The 25,875-nt window shown below is 44.0% G+C and overlaps 1 protein-coding gene across 7 annotated transcripts in view; it reads left to right on the forward strand.

The window, feature by feature from the left end:
• The first annotated feature begins 1,640 nt into the window (after positions 1 to 1,640).
• LOC134540105 (protein pigeon) overlaps positions 1,641 to 25,875 on the forward strand; it is a 70,344-nt gene continuing 46,109 nt past the window's right edge. For 3 of the 7 annotated variants that reach the window (XR_010076407.1, XM_063382592.1, XM_063382593.1), the window contains exons 1-7: positions 1,644 to 1,911; positions 7,550 to 7,680; positions 8,933 to 9,002; positions 10,492 to 10,677; positions 19,911 to 19,960; positions 21,654 to 21,839; positions 22,445 to 22,612. Coding sequence is in view for 6 of the 7 variants with exons in the window: in XM_063382592.1 (XP_063238662.1) it covers positions 1,848 to 1,911; positions 7,550 to 7,680; positions 8,933 to 9,002; positions 10,492 to 10,677; positions 19,911 to 19,960; positions 21,654 to 21,839; positions 22,445 to 22,612 (855 nt within the window). In the remaining variant the exon portion in view is untranslated. Of the gene's footprint in view, positions 1,912 to 7,549; positions 7,681 to 8,932; positions 9,003 to 10,491; positions 10,678 to 19,910; positions 19,961 to 21,653; positions 21,840 to 22,444; positions 22,613 to 25,875 lie in introns of all 7 variants that reach the window. The other 4 variants (XM_063382589.1, XM_063382587.1, XM_063382591.1 and 1 more) reach the window with 3 other exon arrangements.

Here is a 25,875-nt window from a genome sequence, read left to right on the forward strand (position 1 = left end):
AGTTTTCAAGTCCATTAGTCCTTAGAGGGGTATCAACAATACCTCGTTCAAATAGTCCGGTAAAAATCCAAAGAATCACTTTTCCATAGACATACATAACCAAATATTGCCGTTTCTGAAAATAAATAATATTATACATAGAGCAAACAAAATAAAATAAATCGTAAATAATAATAAATAATTAAACTGTCAAAACAAACATGTTGCAGTACAGCATGGTTTCATCCATTCTCTCTCTCTCTCTCTCTCTCTCTCTCTCTCTCTCTCTCCCTCTCTCTCTCCCCCCCACCCTTGCTAATCAATATATACATGTCAGACCTGCCGAAACTCCCAACTGCCAGTATCGCTTGCTAAGAAGTCGACATAATAATGCCGTTTTGACAGCTCCACCAAGGCCCAACTAGCAGACCGACGACTATGGTACTATAATAGTTATTTTTTTAAAAGTTGTGCTACACTTTTATTTATTGTGACACACCGACAAAATCCAACCCCAATATCAACTCGCGAAAGTTAAACATGCTCAAATGCATTACAAACAAAACAAACATATACCGTACAAATATATGTTCACATTAAAAAAATAATTTATCTGTTTTTACCTCAAATTATTTAATTTTGTTAATTTGTTTAAGATGTAATCTGAAACGAAAGATATAATAAAATAGTTTGAACAAGGTAGAAGTTTTAAACTTCTTTACATGCATTTAATCTATCGAAGTTATTTAATTACATTAATTTTCTTTCAGAATTACTTGAGCTTTGCATGCAATAGAAAAGTAATAAACTCAGATTTACGAAAATCTATTTTATAAATGTAAATCTAGTTATTTGTAAATTGACCTTGGCTTCACTTCTGACAATATATATGTGTAAGAGTACTTTATTTACTCTATGTGTGTGAGTATAGCTTTCTTTCCATTGTTTACCAATCCAAAATTAAGTCAAGTTAAAGCTTTTATAAACTTTTTCTTATATCCAGACCAAAAATGAGTATTAATATATCTTCGATATATTTTATAAAAATTTAATAAACTAATTCTGATATTTTTGTTACCTGGACTCGTGGACCAATGAGAAATGGCTTTACAAACGATGTCTTGACCAATGAAAATAGTCACGTTGCAACGCATGTGGTGTATTTAAGGTACACTTCTTTCATAAGTTTATGCAGCACTCGAAATAATGAATAAGTGTCGGCTCAGTAGCTGTTTAATGTAACGTTAAAATAACAATTGACAAAAATGTATTTTTTTTTAAGGAATAGTACCCTATTAACATTTATTACTTAAAGGTTCAGTTTTTTTGTAATATATATTTTTAGAATAAAACTTAATTGTTTAGCATGCTGTTTGCAACAACTGTACATTCGACACATGTCAGTACACGTGACTCAAGCACGTTTTCAGCTCTGCCCCTTCAACCCTAACACCCCTCTTTCTGTTGAAAATAAATAAATAATACTTTACTCATTAGTCAATTGAGTGTTGACTGGTTTTTTTACTTAACTCTTGTTTTAATAATTAATATACTTTTAAAGACTTGTAATTTTAAAAGTAAATTACTAAATCTTTAAACATTTGGTTAAAGAGAAGAACATTTCGCTAGGGACTTGTTCCGTGTAAATACTCATAATAAAATAAATTTGTTACAATATTTAACACATTTTTACCGATTTTTTTGTATTTCTTTTTAATATTTCTTACACATAACTTAGAATAATTTACAGAAATACTAAACAAATTACGAAGTTGTCATTTTGACTTCCTTATTGTGTTGTGATAACAAATCAAAACAACCGGGTATCTGGAGAAAATCGACGCGAGACTGTTACGCAGTTGATTGTTATGGTGGAAAATTTAAAAGGAAAACTTGGTGCCCTCTTTCAAAATGAATCTAATAATTTCAAAGGTAACTGAGCGATCATTAAAATATAGCTCGGGTAATTTTGAAAACAAGCTTAAATTCAAGCCTCTAGCTGTATTGTTATATTCAGCCTGCTGTAAAGTTAAAAATTATTGATAATAGGCACATACAGTCTGGCATATAATACTTGGGAGATTGTCAATGGACCATTTGAACGAAGTCCTTGACAATGCCTTGTGTTTATCACGTGGGGCCCAAACACAGCAACGTGATTGTTGTGAAGCTCTGTCCGAGAACTCACAGTGCCTCAAGTTCGATTCCTAGTGGGGGTCATGCTCACAATCAATCGCACTTCCACGTAAGCGGTCCATGTTTGCTTCCCGGTGGGTCTTGTCGGATTGTGCCTGTTGCTTCCCAAAGCATTCCATTGCTACCCCAGCTGTTTAATCCTCAACTGTCCCTCGGTGTGAACGAAACAACCAAAATTAAGTTAAATCTCCTTGTGTTAAATGTTTCACATTGATGGTCACAATCTCAGAAACCTATGGTGCTAATCGAAAGTATTTATCTGAGACAGGAAAAACATAATTGCAACTGCTTACTACCATGTGAATTAGTTTTAATGATCTATGCTATTCTTTATTCAAAACTGTTTTGTATTTTGTAGTATAGGTTTTACTTGAGCTTGTGGTAATGATAACTAAAATATTAAAATTTTGAACTTTTGCATTACAAAATTCTAACCTTTTTTTAAAAAATATTATTTGAGAAGGTAAAGAAAAATATTGTTTGGTAATTGGTTACAAGCACTGCTGAGCCATGGAAACAATTTAAAAACTTTTTTTGATTTCTTTATACATCCTTGATAGTTATGTGAAATAGCTCTGTAGTATATATATAGTTTTTTCTCCTACCAATCATTTACGTGATTTTTAAGTAAATTTAATGTACCTAACTTAACAAACCATCCTTACTATTTTATAGTATTTAGAATTTAGGTAACCCAACCAACAGTTGGTAAATTTTTACAGTATTTTTAATGTAGCTAACATAACATTAAAATTAGTTTGTGTATTTTAACAATAATTTCTTAGGTGTATAACCTAACCAAGTTTCTTGCTAAAACTGTAAACTACTTGTAAAATTCTTAAAGTATCACACCACCTTCAAAGAGAATGATTCAAAAACATATCAGGAAGTATAAAAAGGCATTTTGTAATTTTTTTAATGTGGAAAAATAATCTCTCATTTAGAATTACTGAATAGTTTTTTAGGCTGCAGCCTCTAAAGTAACAAAAAGACCATATTTTTCAAAAATTACTAGAGTTGTGGCTTATTTAAATATCTACTTTCTTTCAGATGCACTTTTTGTTACGTATTTAAAAAATTTATACCTATTTGCTTACCAGAACAGATGCGGAGAATGCAGAGCATTCTGGCTTGTAGGCTATCATCTGTTATTTCAGTTGTTTCCCTCATAGCTTGGTTGGTAACGTGGGGATAAGGAGCCTACAACCTACTGGTCCCAGCGCTCACCACTCGGGCTCGTGTGAACTGCCACAGACTTGCGACAATTTGTAAAAAAAAAATGCCCCATCCAAAATAAATATAGTTTTGAATCATATGTCAGCTTATAAAAATGTTTGAAAATTAAAACTGGTCAAATGTTGACAGTTGTTACTAATTATAACTAAATGGCTAAGTTAACAATTTTTTTTTATATATCCAGGTTGAATATTTATTTGATAGAGGCATTAAAATATTGCAAATGTTTTTTACATTTTTACATGTAAAGGTTGTAGAGTTTCTGGGAATTAAGTAAAATGTGTATGTTAGGTTAAGCTACATTATCAAATTGTAAATTACAATTTTAACAAAGATTTGATGTGTTCTTTGTGAAACTGATCCTAACTAACTAACCTGTAGCTTCCCCTAGATCCCACAACTCTACAACCTTCACAGGTACAAGAACTTTGTGATAATTCAGTGCTTCTTTCAACAAACTACATGTTTATACTTGCCGGAAAAATATTTAGTTCATTTATCCCATTTAGTTCTAATATGCTGATACTAATTGTGTTTAACAAACTTCAGTCAGTGTACTTTTAATTAATTTTCTTCTGGGTACCATCAATTGCTGATGTTGAGTAAGTTTCTGCTTGCTGGCTGCACGGTGCACGGCTAGAGCGTCCGTGGGATCAGACGCTGGCGTGTCGACTGAGCACTGCAGTTCAGATTAACCGTCGTGTTGTTTCTTGTCTCAGTTGGAGCCACCGTAGATATCATTACGTCCGTGCTCCAGGAACGGCAGCTAGTTAATGCACCGTACACTTCCAGTGATTAGACCACAAAACAAAATAAAGTTTATCATGACTAACATTAATTTGTTCTTAATGATCATTTAAAAGTGATGTAAAATAGGTATTTTTTGGCATGGTAGGTATTTATATAGGGCTGTTCACAGGAGAGCTGTAAGGCCGCTGCGAGTGGCCGTGATTGGACGATGACCTAGCCAATCATTATTAGTCTGCCAAGTGTATCCACTTGTCTGGAAAGAGTGTACTAGTAATGTATGGCTAATGAAATATGTACTTAAATCTTTTAGTGTCTCAGCTAATATATTTTGGTGGTCTGTTTTGTGTTGTGTGGAATGTACCAGCACTTTGGAATCCTCAATTCATTTTGGTGTGTGTTTGAATGTTCTAAAGTCCCCACTCACTCTTGCACAAGTCAATATGCTACAGTGTGAATGTTTACTAGAGTGTATTGCCACTTTTCTGAACATTTATTGAAATGACTTCTGCCAGTCATTTATGTCATCATCATGAACCACAACAGAAACACAGCCGATCTTTCACCTGTTACTATCGACAAGTCATTATTACAAGCATTTTCATTAGTAACCCCTTCAAAACTGAAAGAAAATAATTTTGATGAGATGGACTGGACCATATCTTGACAGATGTATTCCGACCTTGCGGCCGGCGTTTTCACGTTCCCCTCCCGATATGCGCCCTTCAAGGGTAGTGTGGGAGTATCCTCCAGTTCTCTTTTAAACATTCCAGAGCTTTTTAATATACAGAACTGGTAGGGATTGCTCCCTCTTTGTGATCGGGAGGGTACTAGAGCTCCGGCAATGACCAGCGGCTGGGGCAGCATAGTCACCGCCTCAGCCCCTCTGACCAGACAGTTTGCTGTCCTGAGCCCTAAGACTTTATCAGCACTGCTGGCGCCTTCCCCGATCTCCCACATCATATCTTGACAGCTGTAGTGGTTCCTGCTTGATGTCACTCCATGGCCTCTGCCCCCGGGGACCTAGTGAGTTGTGTCTCTGCGCTCCCAGTCCCCCAACGTCGTGATTCCGGAGTGACTTCACCTCGCGAGTGCCTGGTGCCTGGTGCCGGGTCATGAGTTGCGACAGGATTGCATCGAGAATAGGGACAAAACAAATATACGTAGCGTTGGTTTGTTTATCACTGTACTACCTCTACTCGCAATGTAGGAAGCTCTTGGAAATTACGTTTCGTAATTCACTACACATTACACCAAAATTCACTAGAAACAAAATGTGCTGGTGTTGCCAGAAGGAATGTGTGTGTGCACAAGGTCCAGGGTGTTGCCAGATGGTGTGTGTGTGCACAAGGTCCAGGGTGTTGCCAGATGGTGTGTGTGTGCACAAGGGCCAGGGTGTTGCCAGATGGTGTGTGTGTGCACAAGGTCCAGGGTGTTGCCAGATGGTGTGTGTGTGCACGAGGGCCAGGGTGTTGCCAGATGGTGTGTGTGTGCACGAGGGCCAGGGTGTTGCCAGATGGTGTGTGTGTGCACGAGGTACAGGGTGTTGCCAGATGGTGTGTGTGTGCACAAGGTCCAGGATGTTGCCAGATGGTGTGTGTGTGCACAAGGTCCAGGGTGTTGCCAGATGGTGTGTGTGTGCACAAGGGCCAGGGTGTTGCCAGATGGTGTGTGTGTGCACAAGGTCCAGGGTGTTGCCAGATGGTGTGTGTGTGCACAAGGTCCAGGGTGTTGCCAGATGGTGTGTGTGTGCACAAGGTCCAGGGTGTTGCCAGATGGTGTGTGTGTGCACGAGGGCCAGGGTATTGCCAGATGGTGTGTGTGTGCACAAGGTCCAGGGTGTTGCCAGATGGTGTGTGTGTGCACAAGGTCCAGGGTGTTGCCAGATGGTGTGTGTGTGCACAAGGTCCAGGGTGTTGCCAGATGGTGTGTGTGTGCACAAGGTCCAGGGTGTTGCCAGATGGTGTGTGTGTGCACGAGGGCCAGGGTGTTGCCAGATGGTGTGTGTGTGCACGAGGGCCAGGGTGTTGCCAGATGGTGTGTGTGTGCACGAGGGCCAGGGTGTTGCCAGATGGTGTGTGTGTGCACAAGGTCCAGGGTGTTGCCAGATGGTGTGTGTGTGTGCACAAGGTCCAGGGTGTTGCCAGATGGTGTGTGTGTGCACAAGGGCCAGGGTGTTGCCAGATGGTGTGTGTGTGCACGAGGGCCAGGGTGTTGCCAGATGGTGTGTGTGTGCACGAGGGCCAGGGTGTTGCCAGATGGTGTGTGTGTGCACGAGGGCCAGGGTGTTGCCAGATGGTGTGTGTGTGCACAAGGTCCAGGGTGTTGCCAGATGGTGTGTGTGTGCACAAGGTCCAGGGTGTTGCCAGATGGTGTGTGTGTGCACAAGGTCCAGGGTGTTGCCAGATGGTGTGTGTGTGCACAAGGGCCAGGGTGTTGCCAGATGGTGTGTGTGTGCACAAGGGCCAGGGTGTTGCCAGATGGTGTGTGTGTGCACAAGGTCCAGGGTGTTGCCAGATGGTGTGTGTGTGCACGAGGGCCAGGGTGTTGCCAGATGGTGTGTGTGTGCACGAGGGCCAGGGTGTTGCCAGATGGTGTGTGTGTGCACAAGGGCCAGGGTGTTGCCAGATGGTGTGTGTGTGCACAAGGGCCAGGGTGTTGCCAGATGGTGTGTGTGTGCACGAGGGCCAGGGTGTTGCCAGATGGTGTGTGTGTGCACAAGGTCCAGGGTGTTGCCAGATGGTGTGTGTGTGCACAAGGGCCAGGGTGTTGCCAGATGGTGTGTGTGTGCACGAGGGCCAGGGTGTTGCCAGATGGTGTGTGTGTGCACAAGGGCCAGGGTGTTGCCAGATGGTGTGTGTGTGCACAAGGTCCAGGGTGTTGCCAGATGGTGTGTGTGTGCACAAGGGCCAGGGTGTTGCCAGATGGTGTGTGTGTGCACGAGGGCCAGGGTGTTGCCAGATGGTGTGTGTGTGCACAAGGTCCAGGGTGTTGCCAGATGGTGTGTGTGTGCACAAGGGCCAGGGTGTTGCCAGATGGTGTGTGTGTGCACGAGGGCCAGGGTGTTGCCAGATGGTGTGTGTGTGCACGAGGGCCAGGGTGTTGCCAGATGGTGTGTGTGTGCACAAGGTCCAGGGTGTTGCCAGATGGTGTGTGTGTGCACAAGGTCCAGGGTGTTGCCAGATGGTGTGTGTGTGCACAAGGTCCAGGGTGTTGCCAGATGGTGTGTGTGTGCACAAGGTCCAGGGTGTTGCCAGATGGTGTGTGTGTGCACAAGGGCCAGGGTGTTGCCAGATGGTGTGTGTGTGCACAAGGGCCAGGGTGTTGCCAGATGGTGTGTGTGTGCACGAGGGCCAGGCAGTGCGGAGAGCGGGCGCGCTGTGTTGCGCAGGAGACGCGACGGACTGGAGGCTGCTGGGGCAGGAGCGCGACGGCTTGCTGCTGGTGGGCTGGACCCTGAGTGCGGACCACACCGCCCGCACTTGCATCGGAGCCTTCGACTATGCCTCCAACTGCCTCCAGGTAGCTTGTTAGCCGTCCTGCTACGTGGTTTCTGTTTGCAAGAGTTTTTATATATTACAAATATTACAAATATTTAAAAATAAGTGTAATCTAGCTAAGAAACAAAATTTTTTTTTCAAGCTCTTGCCAAACTTAAAATAAATAAAATTGTTAAAAAAGTTGATTAACCAAGCATAAACTTCAAATCTTTGAAATGAAATTAGACATTTTTTTTTTTTTTTTTTTAAAAATTAGTGTTAATTTTTTCCTCTACCATCTGACTTCTTTGTAACATCCATCCTATTGTGAATAACAAAATTATGGCCATAATGATAAAGTTTTGGGACCAATGAAATGTTAACACATTGTGGATGCTTCCGAGTCAGACTCAGGCAAGATTTATTGCACGAACGGACGATGCCTGTGTAACTAAGGGCTGTCATGAGTGACTTCCACGAATGCGACAGTAGTCTTATTCGGTTGCAGTCGTGCACAGCAATTGCGTGCGAACATTTCGTGTTGTGCAAGAGGGCAGGCACGCCCCCAAGGGAGGCTACATGCACAGGGGTGGCACCACCCACAAGGAGGGCACCACACACAGGCAGAAGCTTCTCATAAGTCAGGAACCACCCATAGAAACTCGACCTCACACTAGGCAGGTATAACCCACAGACAGGCACAAACCATGAGGTAGGCACCACTTAAGGGGCCCGCCTCGTCAGGGGTGTATGTGTGTCGGTGAGGCGGGTTATAAGCGCGACGCTCGCTGGTGCTTCTAGCGCGGTGTCTCCTCTGGACTGGCGCGCAGTCTTCTCGTCGTGCATATGAGCGGTGACCGTAACATTATATTGCGGGGAAATGAAGATAAAGGTGTCATTCAAGTCCCTTAAGTGCTTTCAAGAATCTGTACCGGTTGTTTTATGCCTAAAAATTGCGTTGTTTTTCCTAAAGCTGTGCGCACCGTGTGTGTGCCCGGGTAGGCGGGGGCCTTAATGAGGTAGGCACAGCCGATGAGGCAGGTGCTGCCCACTAGGCAAACACAACCAACAAGGCGAGGTTATTAGCAAGTGTAATACATGTAATCATCAGTTCGCGTATAAAAAATTTTTCCGAATCTTTTAAGGAGACGCTTTGAAATCAGGATGCCAGAGTATTCACCATTATCAAGCAAACCTAAAACTTGTTCAGTTGCACTGCTGTACTGTGGTAACTGTGGTAACTGTGTGCGTGATTAGACGAGGGTCCATGCGTTGTTCTGTGCGGATGTTGGCAGGTGCTGCACGTGTTGGACAGCCTGGTCCATGTCGTGCAGGCGTCCGTGAGCCACTCTCGCCAACTCCTGGGTGAGTGTCCCAAATGTCCCGTCATCACTTGTCAGTGTCCCGATAGCCTTTCAAGGCCTCTGCCTCTGGAGAACGTTATCAGATACATCTCGCTACATGTTCACTTCCATGAGCCAGTGGGGAGGCTGGTCTCGTATCTACCGCTGCCAGTCTACGACTGAGCAGTTCACTATTAAACCCACCAATATTATTTGTACTCATTCAACTCCTTTAAAAATATGTTAATGAATGTCTTTCTTCATTGATCTTTCTTCTAATGTTATTTTCAAAAGAAATTTACTTAATAAGGTTTTTTTTCCTTGATTATAATATCTGGTTATTAGCAAGTGTAATGTTTGTGTGTTATCATTAGTTCACGTATAAACTAAGTTTCTGAAAGTTTTTAAGGAGATGCTTGTAAAATCTGGATGCCAAAGTATTCACTAAAATTTATTTATTCTTACCTTACTTGTATGTTTTACACTAACAGGTCCACACACCTGTGACATGAAAAAGTGTTCAAGGTGGTAGGAAATATTTATTACTGTGAAACTCAGAATATTCAGCTTTAAATAACTGGTTTGACTTTCAAATAGCTTTTAACTTTATCTGAGTGTCAAACAGCCAAAATCAGGGGTTTTATGAGTGATTTTTGGATTAGATAAGTCGGACGCTAGAATGTAAAAACTGTTATTACAGATAAGCAGAACTTTCATCATTGTCATTTGTGTTTGTAGCCACCACTTACTATCACATAATTATATGACACAGAAGAAATTGATAGGCATTGAAAATGCAGGTGTCTTCCCTATCGCAGCCGATGTTCTGCCTGTGAAACTTACAAAACCTTCAAGATTTTAACAGGCTCCAAACCAGTGGGTACTGGGATTGAACCAGCGACCCTCGTCACGTTAGCGTGATGCGTCAGGGGTCACAGCCTCAGAGGACCCTATGCTTGGCAGTATGAGTACAGTACACTCCCGATCATCCGCGGAATTAAGTAGCAGGGCCACCGCGGATAGTGAAAATCGCGGATAATCCGCAAAAGAGCAGAAAATGGGAAACAAAAAAGGAAACATTAATTTCAACTTAAAAATCTAAATATTTATGTACAGTAAAAGTTACAATTAAAGTACAAATTTTTAAATGATGCTAAAATATTTAGTATTTTACTGAATAATTAACATACAATACATTTCAGTAATGTAAACATAAAAGTGCTCAACCATACGACTAGAAACAAAGTGCGACAGAGACAAAAATAGCAACGCATGCCAGCCTACTGCAAGAGTTCCGAGAAGGCCTGTGGCGTTTCACTGTATACTGCACACAATACACTCGTCAGATAGAGTTCAAATTTGCTCACTTGTAATAAAATGAAGATTTACATATGTGCTGTATTTTTTCGTAGCATGCGCGGATAACAGGGAGTGTACTTGGTAAAGTTGAGCATCCATTACAAGAGTGAGCTGTGTGGAGCGCCAGCAGGAGTCTCGCCGTGTTGCGGCAGGCTACGTGGTGAAGGAGGTGAAGGAGGAGGAGGCGTACCGGGCGTGCCTGGCGCAGCTGGGACCCCACGGGGCCACGGAGCAGCCCTTGGGGGCCCGCTCCACGCACCAGACGCTGGTGCAGTTCCTCTACCGGCGCAAGGACCGGTCGGCCGCGGAGAAGCTGGTTCACCTGGTCCACCAGGAGCGTGAGTGCGCTGCCTCCTCGACGCTCAGCGAGGAGACAGCACCGTCCACTAGCTTCACAAGACTCATCTCCTTTGTTTTGTCTTTGGGAAAAATTGAGAAAACTTACTAGATTCTAAAGATTTTTTTCTTAGCGCAGTGTACGTTAACAGCTGGATTCGGCTGTTATTTGGGGCCATAAATATCAACCCTGTGGCTGAGCCTACTGTGGGTTGTACCACGGAGAGAACCGTCCAAGCCATTAGTGAAGGGTGAGAATGTCAGCACGTTCTTCAGGTGGATAATACACAGCGAAAACTGATTGCACGCCCACCCCCACCCCCCTTGCCCTGCAACTGCTGTATGATATTCATCTTTTGACAGCTCAGGCAATTATATCTTCCGCCTAGCTGACAAAAAAGACAACTTATGTCTCGTGGTGAAAAAAAAAATTGAAGCCTTGCACACAAGCATGCAGACATTGAAGGACAATAAACACTAAACTATTACTAATCTCTGTTCAAAATGAGGCATATTTCCAGTGGACATTCAGACTTGAGAAGCTGGAGGTTTGTAAATGACACGCCATGACCAGGAGTGTCCAAGGACTGGCAAGCTGGTCTCGGTTCAAACCAATACTAAATCCATGTAGTCCAAATATCACAGCAGGCAATATGAACTGCTCCTATGTCGCAAATGATTTTATTCCAAGACATTCTATTTCTTTCACATTCTTTATTGACGTGACAATGTCTAATAAATCGATGAACGCCGGCTGCATGCACAAAAAAGTGTCCCGTTACACACATAGTCCCATTACGCTGTGTCCCATTACGCTCATTGTACGCTTGCGCCGCATATATATCTCTTCCACTCGATTGGAACAACCATCAATTTGACTTTTTCGAGGCACATTAAACTTGAAATACTCCCATTAGTTTCCTACTTTTCCTATCATCGTCCTATACTTAACAGAATAACACGGATTGGAAGAAGTTAAATAGCAAACATGTATAAAAGTTATAGTTAAAATAATCTCTTCGTTAAAGTAATAAACATATTTGAATTAATGAGTGCAAATAAAAGTAAATTTATCAATTAAATTGTAGATTTCATTTCACTCCTTCTTTGTATCCCTACAAAATAGTGATGATTCAATAAAAATGATTCAATTTTATTCATAAAAGTATGCAATCATTTCATCAATGTTTTGTTATGACGTCACATTAAACTATCGTCCGTAAACCGACTTTACAGACAACCAATTTTTTTTTAGTATTACTTTACCTGAGCCTGTTCACAATTTGCAGCTAATCAACACACTCGTCTGTTGCTTTAGATAAGAGCCGGAGTGGTGTAACATATATTATTCAACCCTCGTGACATTGCAAACCAGGAAAAACATTTATGAGTACAGTCAAACATTTATGAGTACAGTTAAACCTCTCTGAAACGACCCCTCACGGTTCCCAGGAATAGGGTCGAAATAGAGGGGGGGTCGTAATAGATGTTTTCCGAAATTTTCAGTTTATTTCAACACCGCCCCCCCCCCCCCCCCCTATCAAACCGTTACTCGCTAAGAAACCAGCCGTACAAAGGCAGGATGCTGTCACTCACAATGCTAGATGGCTTTGCTTTAAACCCACTTCAACCTTCATGACAAGTACGTCGCCCTACAGGCCACCTCTAAAGAAAATATGTCAAAAGACAGTTTATTTTTACTGGTTAGTTTACATGTACGTTTTATGCTTGCCGTAGTTAAATACACTAGAACCCCGATGTCATGAACCCAGGATTTAACGAAGCAGTGATTTTACGAATACATTTTCAGGAACCGTCAAAAAATCTGATATTTTGGCACCAAAACAAAAATAATTGGGGAAAAAATGGTAAAACTCACAATAAAAGGTTATAAAAAGTCTTTATTTAACACGCAGCATATATTTTGTGTAGGTTTATAATAATCGTACTAATGTTCGTATAAGAAGAGAAAAAAAATCGGACATTCTGCTTAAAAATATGGCAGCAGTAGCTTGTGCAACGTAAGTGGGAGCGCGGGAATATCGTCTAGACAGGCTGGCGGCAGCACAGGCGGCGGATGCATGACGTCATACGGCTTACCTCTCCTTCCCTTGTCCAGACTTCAAGGTTCATCCCTCCCAGGCATACAAACCATCGTGTCTATCTCCCCCTCCTCCTTCAACGTCCTTGCTCCCCTTCTCCAAACTGCGTGCAACGAAAGCCAGGTTTGTATAGTCCATTTCTGGTAAAATGAAAAAATTTTAAGGGCCCCCGCGACAGCCACTACCGTTAATTGTTTTCATACAATTTGTTTGTTAGTTACACAAAATTATTTCCGCTAGAAAATCACTGAAACTTCAAAATTTCTTTAATGGAAAAATTTAGCAGGGCCGTAAAAGTATTAATTTTGACCGCAAATGAACTATACTCGCCCTTCCTGCCGGACAACATTCTCTGCGTGTGACGCATGGCAACTAGTCGTGTGCCGCGCACAGTCACGATACACCTACGCGATTTCTAAACTACACTAGATTTCTGACTGGAGTCTGTTGACAAAAAGCATTTAAGAATTTGTTAATGCCCAACTGGTTCTTTTGATATCGGATCAAGAGGATTTAGAGGAGATAAATTGGCTAAAAGGCATATTTTAGAAGTTTTAGGTGTAAAAAACCAGATACAAATTTCTTGAAAGTATCAGAGGGAAATGCATTACACCTTTATCTTTATTTTTCCGCCATATAATGTTACGGTCACCGCTCAAATTTCACAGTTATCTGACGGGAACGAGATGACGGCACTCCAGTTCAGAGCCTTGCACTTAGATATTTTACCGCGCTAGAACTACCATTGAGCATCGCTCTTATCATCCCGCTTCACTAACACACGCTGACCAGACGGTGCCCTAAAGCTGATTAGAGGAAGCACGTATAAATGCAAGCCACTAAATTCTTCCAGCTTATCAACCAGGACCCGGGCAAGTCTTGACTATCAAGCTTTTCACATTAAAATATAAGAGACTTGTACTGTGTAATTTCGGTGTTATTTAGCGGTTTTTCTTAAAAATCACTTTTTTCACATTTTCCATATAAATTCACAGAAAATTTCACGATTTCGCGATTCACCATATAATCGTGGCCCTAATAATGGGACATTTCCTTTAAAAATATGGCAGCTGTAGGTTCTACAACGCGAGTGGGCGCACACGAAGCTCGCCCAGCTGGCTGGCGGCAGCGGCTTCATGACGCATAAGCTCACCCCTCCCTTTCCGCGGTAACATTCTTCAAGGCTAGCTCATCCCTCCCAGACACACAAACCATCTAGTGTCCTCCCTTATAACACCCCAACTTCGCTTCCTTTGAAAAACCTTCAGTGAGAAAATGCTCATTTCACCCTCCCTTCTCCCGTAAAATTGGGCTATTATGAATGGTGTATTAAAGCGGTGAGGGAGGGGTCAAAATATGTCACTTTTACACCAAGTTCGAGTTCAGTCATCTCTGGCAAGGAATTTACAAGCTTTCAAACTTAAATATAAATGTATTTTAATAGCAAGGGTCCTATGAAAAGGAATATACCGAATAAAATCAAGCTGCTGTCACCAAATAAAGCATAAAACGGCCAAATGCGTGGTCGCTTCGTTATTGCTCGCGTGAGAGGTGAGACGTGGAATGTTAGAAGAAAGATAAATGCGGGGGAGACAGACGGCAGCCAGTGTGTTTCCTGCGTGTGCGTGGGGAATAAGTGGCGTAGCCTTTTTTTTATGCTGGGTGAAGCGAACTTTTTCTATCAACCCACAGGAAAAGATAATTGCTTGAGCTGTCAAAATAAACATCGCTGCGGCAGTTAAAACAAGTTGAGGCGGGCGTGCATTCAGTCGGTCGCTGTGTATTGTCAACCGATAGTAATCAAAATCAAAAGAAATCCAGCAGGTAGCTTTGCCTTAACTGCGTACCACACTAGACACTCGCAAAAAGCTAAACGTAAACACGTTGCCACAAAAACCTATATCTGCACCCTGCCCGCAAAGGGACGTGGAATGGGGGTTGTCAAGCTCTGACAGCGGTCGACAGGAAGTGGTATATATTTTTAGATATGCCCTGGCTACGGCAGTACAGCACTCGGCAAGAGAAACGCAGTAACACGCTACTCACCACAAGAAACTTATTTTCTGTCCGATTTTTTTTCGGATTTTCGGCAATTTTTTCACTGTTCCTCGAAATCGGGTTGTAATAGAGAGGTGGTCGCAATAAATGGGGTCGCAACAAAAAGGTTTTACTGTATAAACAAAAGACTCGTAGTTATTTTACATCACTAAGAAATGTTTTGCTGATGAGGACTTGAATCTGTCACTCACGAAGTCATGTAGTTGACCGCCGCGTTACTATTTCCTCTAACGTCAACTTGCCCAGCGAGATGCTATTCATTCACGAAGGACTCGAAGCTGTGAACCCCGGTGAGTCTCTTGCCAGACGTGTCTCGGCGTGGTTTAGTCCAACCGACCAGCGTCTCGTCGCTGTCTTATGTGGTGGCTCTGGGCTGGCTCCTGGCGTCTGTACTGCGTGAGACGCTGTTCACAACTGTACAGACTGTTACAAACTGTAGGGCCTTGTGCTCTGCACACACGAAACAAAATAAAGAAATAGGATCAAATGGGGATATGACAACAAAATGTTGCTAAACGTTGCTGTTGAAGAACAAATGTTAAAATCACAAATTAATGTATCTTTTAAAACAATTCCTTTTTAAATATATTAAATAACAAAGTTACTGGAAAATTTACTAAATTTAATACACATGTACATTTAACTATTTAATTATATTTAAATAATAGGTAAATATTCAGAGAAATGAAAAAAATGAAAATGAGAACAAAAAACCTGAGCTGGCGGCTAGACCCTGTAAATAGCTTCTTCTCGCTTCCTAGGCCCCTCTCAGGCGAGGTGTTTCAGGATGTCGGGAGGGGCACCTACCTGCTTCCACTCACACAGTTCAAGCAAATATGTAGGTGAACCCCAACAGCGACCCTCCATTGTAAGTTGAAGACTAAGATCTAAGTCTTCGCTGAATGGTAGAAGATCACTTAAATATTTTTCTGCATTTAATACAGTCCATAGATACAACTTTGGATGATTTTCAGCACATTCTGCATATCGGATGGTACTTAAGAACAATGCGGGAAATATTTAGCAAGTTAACAAATTGCCGCTGGTTGAAAATAAAAAGCAAACATCATAAAAAAAAATTACTTATATAATAGTGAGATTAACTCATGCAGCTACAATTGAAACTTGAACTCATAAATATTGTTGCTGTATTGTAAGCCTAAAAACTGGCTGTGCGTACTCTGAAACACTAACGCAGGAATTTTGCTTTTTTTTTTTTGTATGAGTATACAAAATCCATTGATCTTAAAACGTTTTAAAATTTGGTTTGAAGAATCTTGCTGTCTCTCTTCCATTTGATTTATGCACAGCTTAAATGAATCAAACAATTTAACAGTTACTCTAGCTTGCACTGGGTTAAAATTTACTCTTCTATGGAAACATCGTGTTAATGCAGCTTGATTCTAGCATACCCTTAATAAGATATTGAAAGTTGGGGCTCTGAAGGATTTCTGTTGTAGTGTTAATGTATTCTCCCTCAGAAGAGGCGTGTGCTTCAGAGGGGGAGAGAGAGAGAGAGTGTGTTGTCATTTTTTCCTAATACGGGGTTGCAGAAACGTAAAATTTATTCTGTAGGTGATAAGATAAAAAGGTGAGACTGAAGGAAGTATATCATTGATGAGTAATATCCAAAATTGATGGCTTTTAATTTTTTGAGTGGACTTAAGTCTAGGAAGAAAAAAAAAAGATATGTACAACCTGTTCACAAGAATGTGAAACATTTTGACCTGTGCTTCAACAAACAGTCAGACTTTGTCTGCTCAATATTTTCACCAGTCTAGCCACTTTTGTATCCATGTGTATTTTGTTATTTTTATAATGGCGTTGTGTTGTTATATTTTTTTCCCGGTCTCGGTTTGGTTCCGGAACTTAAATATCTGTTTTCGGTTCTCAGTTAATCTCCGCACAGTTTACCATTACTCCAAAGATACAGTTGTGTTCTGATAGACTGCATCTTTATTTGTTCAGTATGACCTATCAACACACTAGTTTATTGTCATATGACCAGAAACAAGTCAACTACTTCCTAGGTAGCCAGGTGCTAACATCTCATTGGTTGGCGAGAACAGCGGAGCACCTACATTCTGTGGCACTGCATTGTACAGTAATGTCTACTAACTTTTTTTGTTGGGTAAATATTTACTTTACACACACCCACAATAATTGATTGAGAAAATCGTAAATTTATGTTGAAAAGCAAGTAAATAAATAATAAAATGAATGTGGCAGTAGAAGCTCACAAAAGCCACTGCGAGTAATGTGCAGTATTACGAGGGTACAGGAGGCGGGACAATGAGGCAGGCAGTCGGCCTGGGGCCATCTCCTGGGAGCTTGCATCCACCCTTCAGTGGTCGTCCGATTGGCAGCGGTGCCTGTCTCCCTGTGTCTCCCCACCTGCGTGCTCGGAGCTTCCAGGTTCATGTTGGGGACTCTGATGAGGGCCCGAGCCAGACTGAGAGGTGCGCGAGCCTTGAACCCGGTCCGTGAGGCAGTGACCCCTTGTGAGGGAAAGTGGACGACAAGTGATGGTGCATCTGGGACGGAGGCATCCGGGTGTTGTGTGCGCGGCGGACGAGCGAGTGGTGCGAGGCAGTGTCGGGACAGAGGTGTGCAGTAAGAGCCGAGCTACAGTGGGGAGAGTAAACTGTGGACTTTATAAAAGAGTGATTAATTTGAGAACAGGCATTTAAAGTGTTTAATCAATAGTGTAAATATTTATTTAATTAATAGGGCTATCATTTCCAGACCTGTTTTCTCACTCATAACAGTATATTATAATGGGCGAGGGCCTATCCCTCAAGTTAACAGAGGTCTGTTAAAAGAAGATACACACGCATGGTTGGTAGGTTGAGGTAAAGTGATGCAGGGCTGCAAAAGTGGTAGCACATACCTGCGTTTCATTTGTGGTGGATGATTAAAAATTATGTTTGTTTATTTGAACGTACACTCAGCCTTTGTTGTGTTTTCTACAGGTCAACTTTTGGTTGAATTGTTAATCCTTGAGTCCGAATGAAAATGTGGTCAAGAGAGCTTGGGACAGCAGCAGTTGGGACTCTTCCTGCGGCGTTATTTTATGTTTCCATCAGGTTGTGGCCTGGCCCGATGGGGTGAAGGAAGGGGGGGAGACTGCACATTGCCGCAATGCATTTCAAAGAGTAACTAACCATTACCTTCCATTTGTATGCAGTATGTAGTAATTGTAATTGAAGGAGTGTTAGAAATACTGAGTTCATTTATGTCCCCCACGATAGCATTTTATGGAAAGTCTGCTGTATTTTAACTGGGGAAAGCTTGGCTGTTAATATTTCTGTGGTATCGGGATTAGATTTACAGTTCTCGTAGCCAGTTAAATTGCTGACAACCAGGAACAATACATTACTGTTCTATAAGAATATCCAGGTGCCAGCATCTAAATGCCTGCCAGAAATGTCTCACCTTCTTTTGAAGAGAGTGAAGTAAAAGCTTAGCATGTTTGTTTCCTCCAATGCCTGTGTGCTTGTGAGCAAGGCGCTGACATGTTTTATTCCTTCTTGCGATGGTGATTTGATCCTTTGTTTTGTTAGGTAGGTGGGGTTATATTGGCCTGAGCTGTCACATAAACATGGCCAGTGGCAGTTATCACACTATGGGGTGAGGGCAGGCATGCGTGTGGTTGGCTGAAAAATGTAACAACAGTTCGAAGTAATTTTTAATGGCTGGATTGGTTCTCATCCCGGTAAAAGACATTTAACCAACACCGCGGATGTATTTGTGGTCACGAACATTGGAGTTAAATCCAGCTTACAACATGTTGTGCTTTAAGGAAAAAATCTTCGGAATCTTATGCAGATACAGATAATAGAAAAATTGTCTTAAAACATTTTTCTTTTTCATTCTTTACTAAGATTGTTTCATGATTATTGTAGAAGGGTTTGTGTTTCCATTGGCATTGCATTTTATGCTTAAATGTTTATTTATCACGAACATACCGCCGATGTAATGATGCCCGTCTGGTCCAGTGAAGCTGAAGACATGCTTGAATGGGGTCAACGTTTCATCTCCAGGGAGCTCATTAGAGACACTGCCGGTTGATAAGATGAGAGTTGGCTTGTGTCGGAACGAACAATGGGGAAACAGGAGTGCAGTGTATAAACCCCACCGGGCCACTGTCACGTCCACTATGTTTCCCACTTGTCATCCAGATCACCTTGGTGACAGACGAGTGACAAAACCACTCGACCACTAGTGCCATGAAGTGAAGGCATGATTGCCTTCAAATTTGCAATCTACTGCGAAAAATAATTATTTTGCATAAAACTGTTAGAATGTTTTTTTTTTTTTTTTAAAAAAAAGGCTACCAAATTTCACAGCGTTAAACAATTTTAACTAAATAAATAGCCAGTGAAGTAATGAGTCTCACTTTTTGAACATAATAGTGAAAAAAGCTGTCAGGTTGCAAGCCTCCAAATTTTATGCATAACATCAAGATACATGGGATTTACATTCCCACATGCCATGCTAAATTGGAATTACTGCATAATAGCATTTTTATCAGCTTTTAGTATCAAAATAGGTGTAAACGTGACCTTGAAATCCTGTCAGAAATATAAGTTTTTGTTGGCATTCCAGTGCCCCATCTGTGAATAAACAAGAGAACTAACGGATAACTCAACTCAGTTAAGTAGTCAGAATCAGCAACCAACTAAAACAAGACTTTTCTTCTCTAGAGCTATTCTCTCAAATCTTGCCAGTAAAATATTACACTTACATCCACGGGCGTGGACCCCACTTTGATAAGGGGGGGGGGGGTTTGCAGGGGGTCCTAGTCTCCCCTGGAATCAAAATGTCCCTGGCTTGAGGCCTGCTAACAGTGAAATGGGAATGATAAGCATAATCCCACGTTCCTCCTCTCTTCCTTTACCTACTACAGTCCTACGAACTTCACCCCTGTTTGCATCACAGTCACATAATTTTGGAATCATTATTTTACACATTGATTTTTTCTCAATGTAGTTATTAATTAGTATGAACTATGAATTTTGTTGACGTAAGGTTTAGGGGAGTTGTTATAACACAAATGTTGGTTATTGTTTCAGACATTGTTCTGCAGCAGTTGACCAGAGTTGAAACAGAAGATGGAAACTGGGTAAGTTAATATTTGATAACTGCTGAGTGAGAGCCTAGCTCTCGGCCCGGGACAGGGGCAGCGAGAGTGCTCTGCTGGCAGTCTCCGAGGCTTGTCGCGTCACCCAGCACGGCAGTGTGGTCGGGAGCGCTCGCGGAGGTGCGTCTCCTGCAGGCACGGCCACTCGCGAGGGGAGGACACAGTACGGCGGGAGCACGCTGGGAGAGATGTGTTGTCTGCAGTTGGGGCACGGTCTATTGTTGTTACACGCCTAGTATGATTAGCAATGGTGCCTCACTACCCCCTCCCCCCATTTACCCCCTACCTCGGCGCCTCTGGTGGGCTCGGCATGTTCCCAGAGCCTGGCGTAACTAGGATATTCGTTCTGGGATATTTGGGCGTAATGTTGACCCTGATGATGCAGCACTTGGAAGGGGTGCGAGACCATTCCACAAGGAAGCTGAGGGGTATGAGAGCGGAGATGCCAGCCTCCGAGGCAGTGAAGTGAGGAGGGTGAGTGACCCCTGGTGAGCGAACACTAACTACAAGCGACGGGCGGAGACTGGTGCTTCGGGACTGTGTTGTGTGCGAGGCAGTGTGCTGTGTGAGTGAGACAGTGTGGGACAGAGGTGCGAGGTAAGAGATGAGCAGTAGAGCCGAGCTCCAGCGGGGAGAGTGAACTGTAGAATAAACTAAAGAGTGACTAATTTATGGAAAGACATTTTAAGTGTTATAATTTAATTAATAGCGTACATATTAGTTAATAAAAAAAATTATTTAATTTAATTGGGCTATCCTTTTTGAACCTGTTTTCTACTTGTAACAAAATAAACACCTAAATATGTACAACTATAGTAAAAATCTGCTTAATACTTGCTTTGTTTTCAACCAAAAAATTTCCAGATGACAAATTGTCCTGAATTTTAAACTTCAGCAATTACCTCTGTTCCCTGATCACATGTTGAAATAAACTCTAGGTATTTACTTCTGGTTCATTAATATATTGTAGAATGCAATATGCATCACCTTTGCTACACTTCAAATGCTAACAAATTTTTTTTATCTTCTAAATGTAGTTTTTTTAAAATTGAATTTAATACAAATGCTGGATGTCCACATTCCGCTAAGTCAGGGGTGTTAAAACTGGTCAGTGAAAAGGAGAGTATTTACTTTAAAACCTGGTAAAATCATGGCTATTTCGCAGTGATAGTTATTTCTAGGGATAATGTCATGCCTCGATATGCTATCACCCAAAATTTTTAAACATTTTTTTTCCTGATGGATTTTTAGTGCATTGTCATACACACTGAAAATGGTGATGCTTTGTTATAAAAGTACAGCTACAAAGTACAGCTATAAGGATAATGGAGGCAGGATAGTCTTTATTTCATTATTTTTTCTTTCAGAAATAGCAAAATAGGTAAATAATTTTTGAAAAAAAAAAAAAAAAATCATCAGGGAAATGAGTAATTTTGGTCATGGAAAAGGCAGGGAAATTTTTCCACAGATTTGTGTTGACACCATGCAAAAGTTGAATTATTTGTTTTTAAATTTTGAATGTGAAATGCTTGGCCAGGAATAGAGGTGGTGGTGGAGTACATGTTGTAAAAAGCAAATAAACTCTCCTGAGAGAAGCATCAGGACCGTGTTGTGCGAGCAGGACAGTGTGTCGGGACAGGGGCGAGAGAGAGTGGACACCGGTGCGTGCCCGCAGGAACCGGGCGACGCGGAGAGCCTGGTGCAGGCCTTCACGTGGGCGCAGTGGGACCCCGAGCACCAGTGCCTCTACTACATCCACTACCGGCGGGCGGCGGCCAGCGTGGAGGGGGAGGGCGGGGAGGAGGTGGCGCCCACGCTCACCTGCTTGCAGTTCCACGACCACCTGCCCCACGAGACCGTGGTGCGTCCCCGCGTCCCCGCGTCCCCGCGTCCCCGCGTCCCCGCGTCTGCCGGCGCTCACAGTTCCCTCACTTCGTTCAACTACATCGCTTCCTCCTGTTTACAAGCAAAGTAGCAGACCTAATATCGCTTTTCATTGTGAATCATCAAAAATATATTTAAAAAAATTACTTTGTATTGAAAGTATGACACAAAATTGCCAAAAGGAAAAAAAAAAACTGTTTATCCGAATGCTGCCGAACTTCACAGGTCACCCACTGGACTAATCTGAAGATTGCCTGAAAATTTCATCAAAATCGGTCCAGCTGTTTTGAAGTCCCTAGGAAATATACGTACACAAGTTGATTTTTAAATATGTAGATTAAATTTCATATTTCACCTTTTCAAGCTTGGTTTTTCTGTTAAAACTATATCGACGTTTGATAATCTGGCAAAATCACTATTCCGGCTTGGCCATGGTGACAAAAGTACTGGACTCAGTGTCTCTCTCTGTATTTTTGCAGATACAAATGAGGCACTAATACTCACACTATAGTTTAGAATGAAATGTTCCTCTCCCAACAGGAGCAGGAGAGCAGTGGAGTAAGACTTGTGGGGTTGTTGCAGCTCAACATCCCCCTGAACCTGCCCCAGCTGCCCCGCGCGGGTGAGGCCCTGTGTGCCCTGTACGAGGACGACCCCATCCCACTGCGTGCGCACAACTGCTCCCTCGACCTGCAGGTTGTGTGCGACTCGACGGGCGTGGTCTGCATCTGCCACCACTACTTGTACCAGGTACCGTGCTCCATACTCCACCACTACTTGTAGCAGGTACCCTGCTCCGTGCTCCACCACTACTTGTACCAGGTACCCTGCTCCGTGCTCCACCACTACTTGTAGCAGGTACCCTGCTCCGTACTCCACCACTACTTGTACCAGGTACCCTGCTCCGTGCTCCACCACTACTTGTAGCAGGTACCCTGCTCCGTGCTCCACCACTACTTGTACCAGGTACCCTGCTCCGTACTCCAACACTACTTGTAGCAGGTACCCTGCTCCGTGCTCCACCACTACTTGTACCAGATACCCTGCTCCGTGCTCCACCACTACTTGTAGCAGGTACCCTGCTCCGTACTCCACCACTACTTGTAGCAGGTACCCTGCTCCGTACTCTACCACTACTTGTAGCAGGTACCCTGCTCCGTGCTCCACCACTACTTGTACCAGGTACCCTGCTCCGTGCTCCACCACTACTTGTACCACGTACCCTGCTCCGTGCTCCACCACTACTTGTACCAGGTACCCTGCTCCGTACTCCACCACTACTTGTACCAGGTACCCTGCTCCGTGCTCCACCACTACTTGTAGCAGGTACCCTGCTCCGTGCTCCACCACTACTTGTACCAGGTACCACCAGGTACCGTGCTCCGTACTCCACCACTACTTGTACCAGGTACCGTGCTCCATGCTCCACCACTACTTGTACCAGGTACCGTGCTCCATGCTCCACCACCACTGGTACCAGGTACCGTGCTCCGTACTCCACCACCACTTGTGCCAGGTACCGTGCTCCATGCTCCACCACTACTTGTACCAGGTACCGTGCTCCGTACTCCACCACTAATTGTACCAGGTACCCTACTCCGTACTCCGCCACCACTTGTACCAGGTACCGTACTCCATACTCCACCACTACTTGTACCAGGTACCGTGCTCCGTACTCCACCACTACTTGTACCAGGTACCCTGCTCCGTACTCCGCCACCACTTGTACCAGGTACCGTGCTCCATACTCCACCACCACTTGTACCAGGTACCGTGCTCCATGCTCCACCACTACTGGTACCAGGTACCCTGCTCCGTACTCCGCCACCACTTGTACCAGGTACCGTGCTCCATACTCCACCACTACTTGTAGCAGGTACCCTGCTCCGTGCTCCACCACTACTTGTACCAGGTACCCTGCTCCGTGCTCCACCACTACTTGTAGCAGGTACCCTGCTCCGTACTCCACCACTACTTGTACCAGGTACCCTGCTCCGTGCTAAACCACTACTTGTAGCAGGTACCCTGCTCCGTACTCCACCACTACTTGTACCAGGTACCCTGCTCCGTGCTAAACCACTACTTGTAGCAGGTACCCTGCTCCGTGCCCCACCACTACTTGTACCAGGTACCCTGCTCCGTACTCCACCACTACTTGTAGCAGGTACCCTGCTCCGTGCTCCACCACTACTTGTACCAGGTACCCTGCTCCGTGCTCCACCACTACTTGTAGCAGGTACCCTGCTCCGTACTCCACCACTACTTGTACCAGGTACCCTGCTCCGTGCTCCACCACTACTTGTAGCAGGTACCCTGCTCCGTACTCCGCCACCACTTGTACCAGGTACCGTGCTCCATACTCCACCACCACTTGTACCAGGTACCGTGCTCCATGCTCCACCACTACTGGTACCAGGTACCCTGCTCCGTACTCCGCCACCACTTGTACCAGGTACCGTGCTCCATACTCCACCACTACTTGTAGCAGGTACCCTGCTCCGTGCTCCACCACTACTTGTAGCAGGTACCCTGCTCCGTGCTCCACCACTACTTGTACCAGGTACCCTGCTCCGTGCTCCACCACTACTTGTAGCAGGTACCCTGCTCCGTGCTCCACCACTACATGTACCAAGTACCCTGCTCCGTGCTCCACCACTACTTGTACCAGGTACCCTGCTCCGTGCACCACCACTACTTGTAGCAGGTACCCTGCTCCGTGCTCCACCACTACTTGTAGCAGGTACCCTGCTCCGTGCTCCACCACTACTTGTAGCAGGTACCCTGCTCCGTGCTCCACCACTACTTGTACCAGGTACCCTGCTCCGTGCTCCACCACTACTTGTACCAGGTACCCTGCTCCGTACTCCACCACTACTTGTAGCAGGTACCCTGCTCTGTGCTCCACCACTACTTGTACCAGATACCCTGCTCCGTGCTCCACCACTACTTGTAGCAGGTACCCTGCTCCGTACTCCACCACTACTTGTAGCAGGTACCCTGCTCCGTACTCTACCACTACTTGTAGCAGGTACCCTGCTCCGTGCTCCACCACTACTTGTACCAGGTACCCTGCTCCGTGCTCCACCACTACTTGTACCACGTACCCTGCTCCGTGCTCCACCACTACTTGTACCAGGTACCCTGCTCCGTACTCCACCACTACTTGTACCAGGTACCCTGCTCCGTGCTCCACCACTACTTGTAGCAGGTACCCTGCTCCGTGCTCCACCACTACTTGTACCAGGTACCACCAGGTACCGTGCTCCGTACTCCACCACTACTTGTACCAGGTACCGTGCTCCATGCTCCACCACTTCTTGTACCAGGTACCGTGCTCCATGCTCCACCACCACTGGTACCAGGTACCGTGCTCCGTACTCCACCACCACTTGTGCCAGGTACCGTGCTCCATGCTCCACCACTACTTGTACCAGGTACCGTGCTCCGTACTCCACCACTAATTGTACCAGGTACCCTACTCCGTACTCCGCCACCACTTGTACCAGGTACCGTGCTCCATACTCCACCACTACTTGTACCAGGTACCGTGCTCCGTACTCCACCACTACTTGTACCAGGTACCCTGCTCCGTACTCCGCCACCACTTGTACCAGGTACCGTGCTCCATACTCCACCACCACTTGTACCAGGTACCGTGCTCCATGCTCCACCACTACTGGTACCAGGTACCCTGCTCCGTACTCCGCCACCACTTGTACCAGGTACCGTGCTCCATACTCCACCACTACTTGTAGCAGGTACCCTGCTCCGTGCTCCACCACTACTTGTACCAGGTACCCTGCTCCGTGCTCCACCACTACTTGTAGCAGGTACCCTGCTCCGTACTCCACCACTACTTGTACCAGGTACCCTGCTCCGTGCTAAACCACTACTTGTAGCAGGTACCCTGCTCCGTACTCCACCACTACTTGTACCAGGTACCCTGCTCCGTGCTAAACCACTACTTGTAGCAGGTACCCTGCTCCGTGCTCCACCACTACTTGTACCAGGTA

Source organism: Bacillus rossius, chromosome 16 (genome assembly GCF_032445375.1).
Source record: "Bacillus rossius redtenbacheri isolate Brsri chromosome 16, Brsri_v3, whole genome shotgun sequence".
In the NCBI taxonomy this organism is placed as follows: domain Eukaryota; kingdom Metazoa; phylum Arthropoda; class Insecta; order Phasmatodea; family Bacillidae; genus Bacillus; species Bacillus rossius.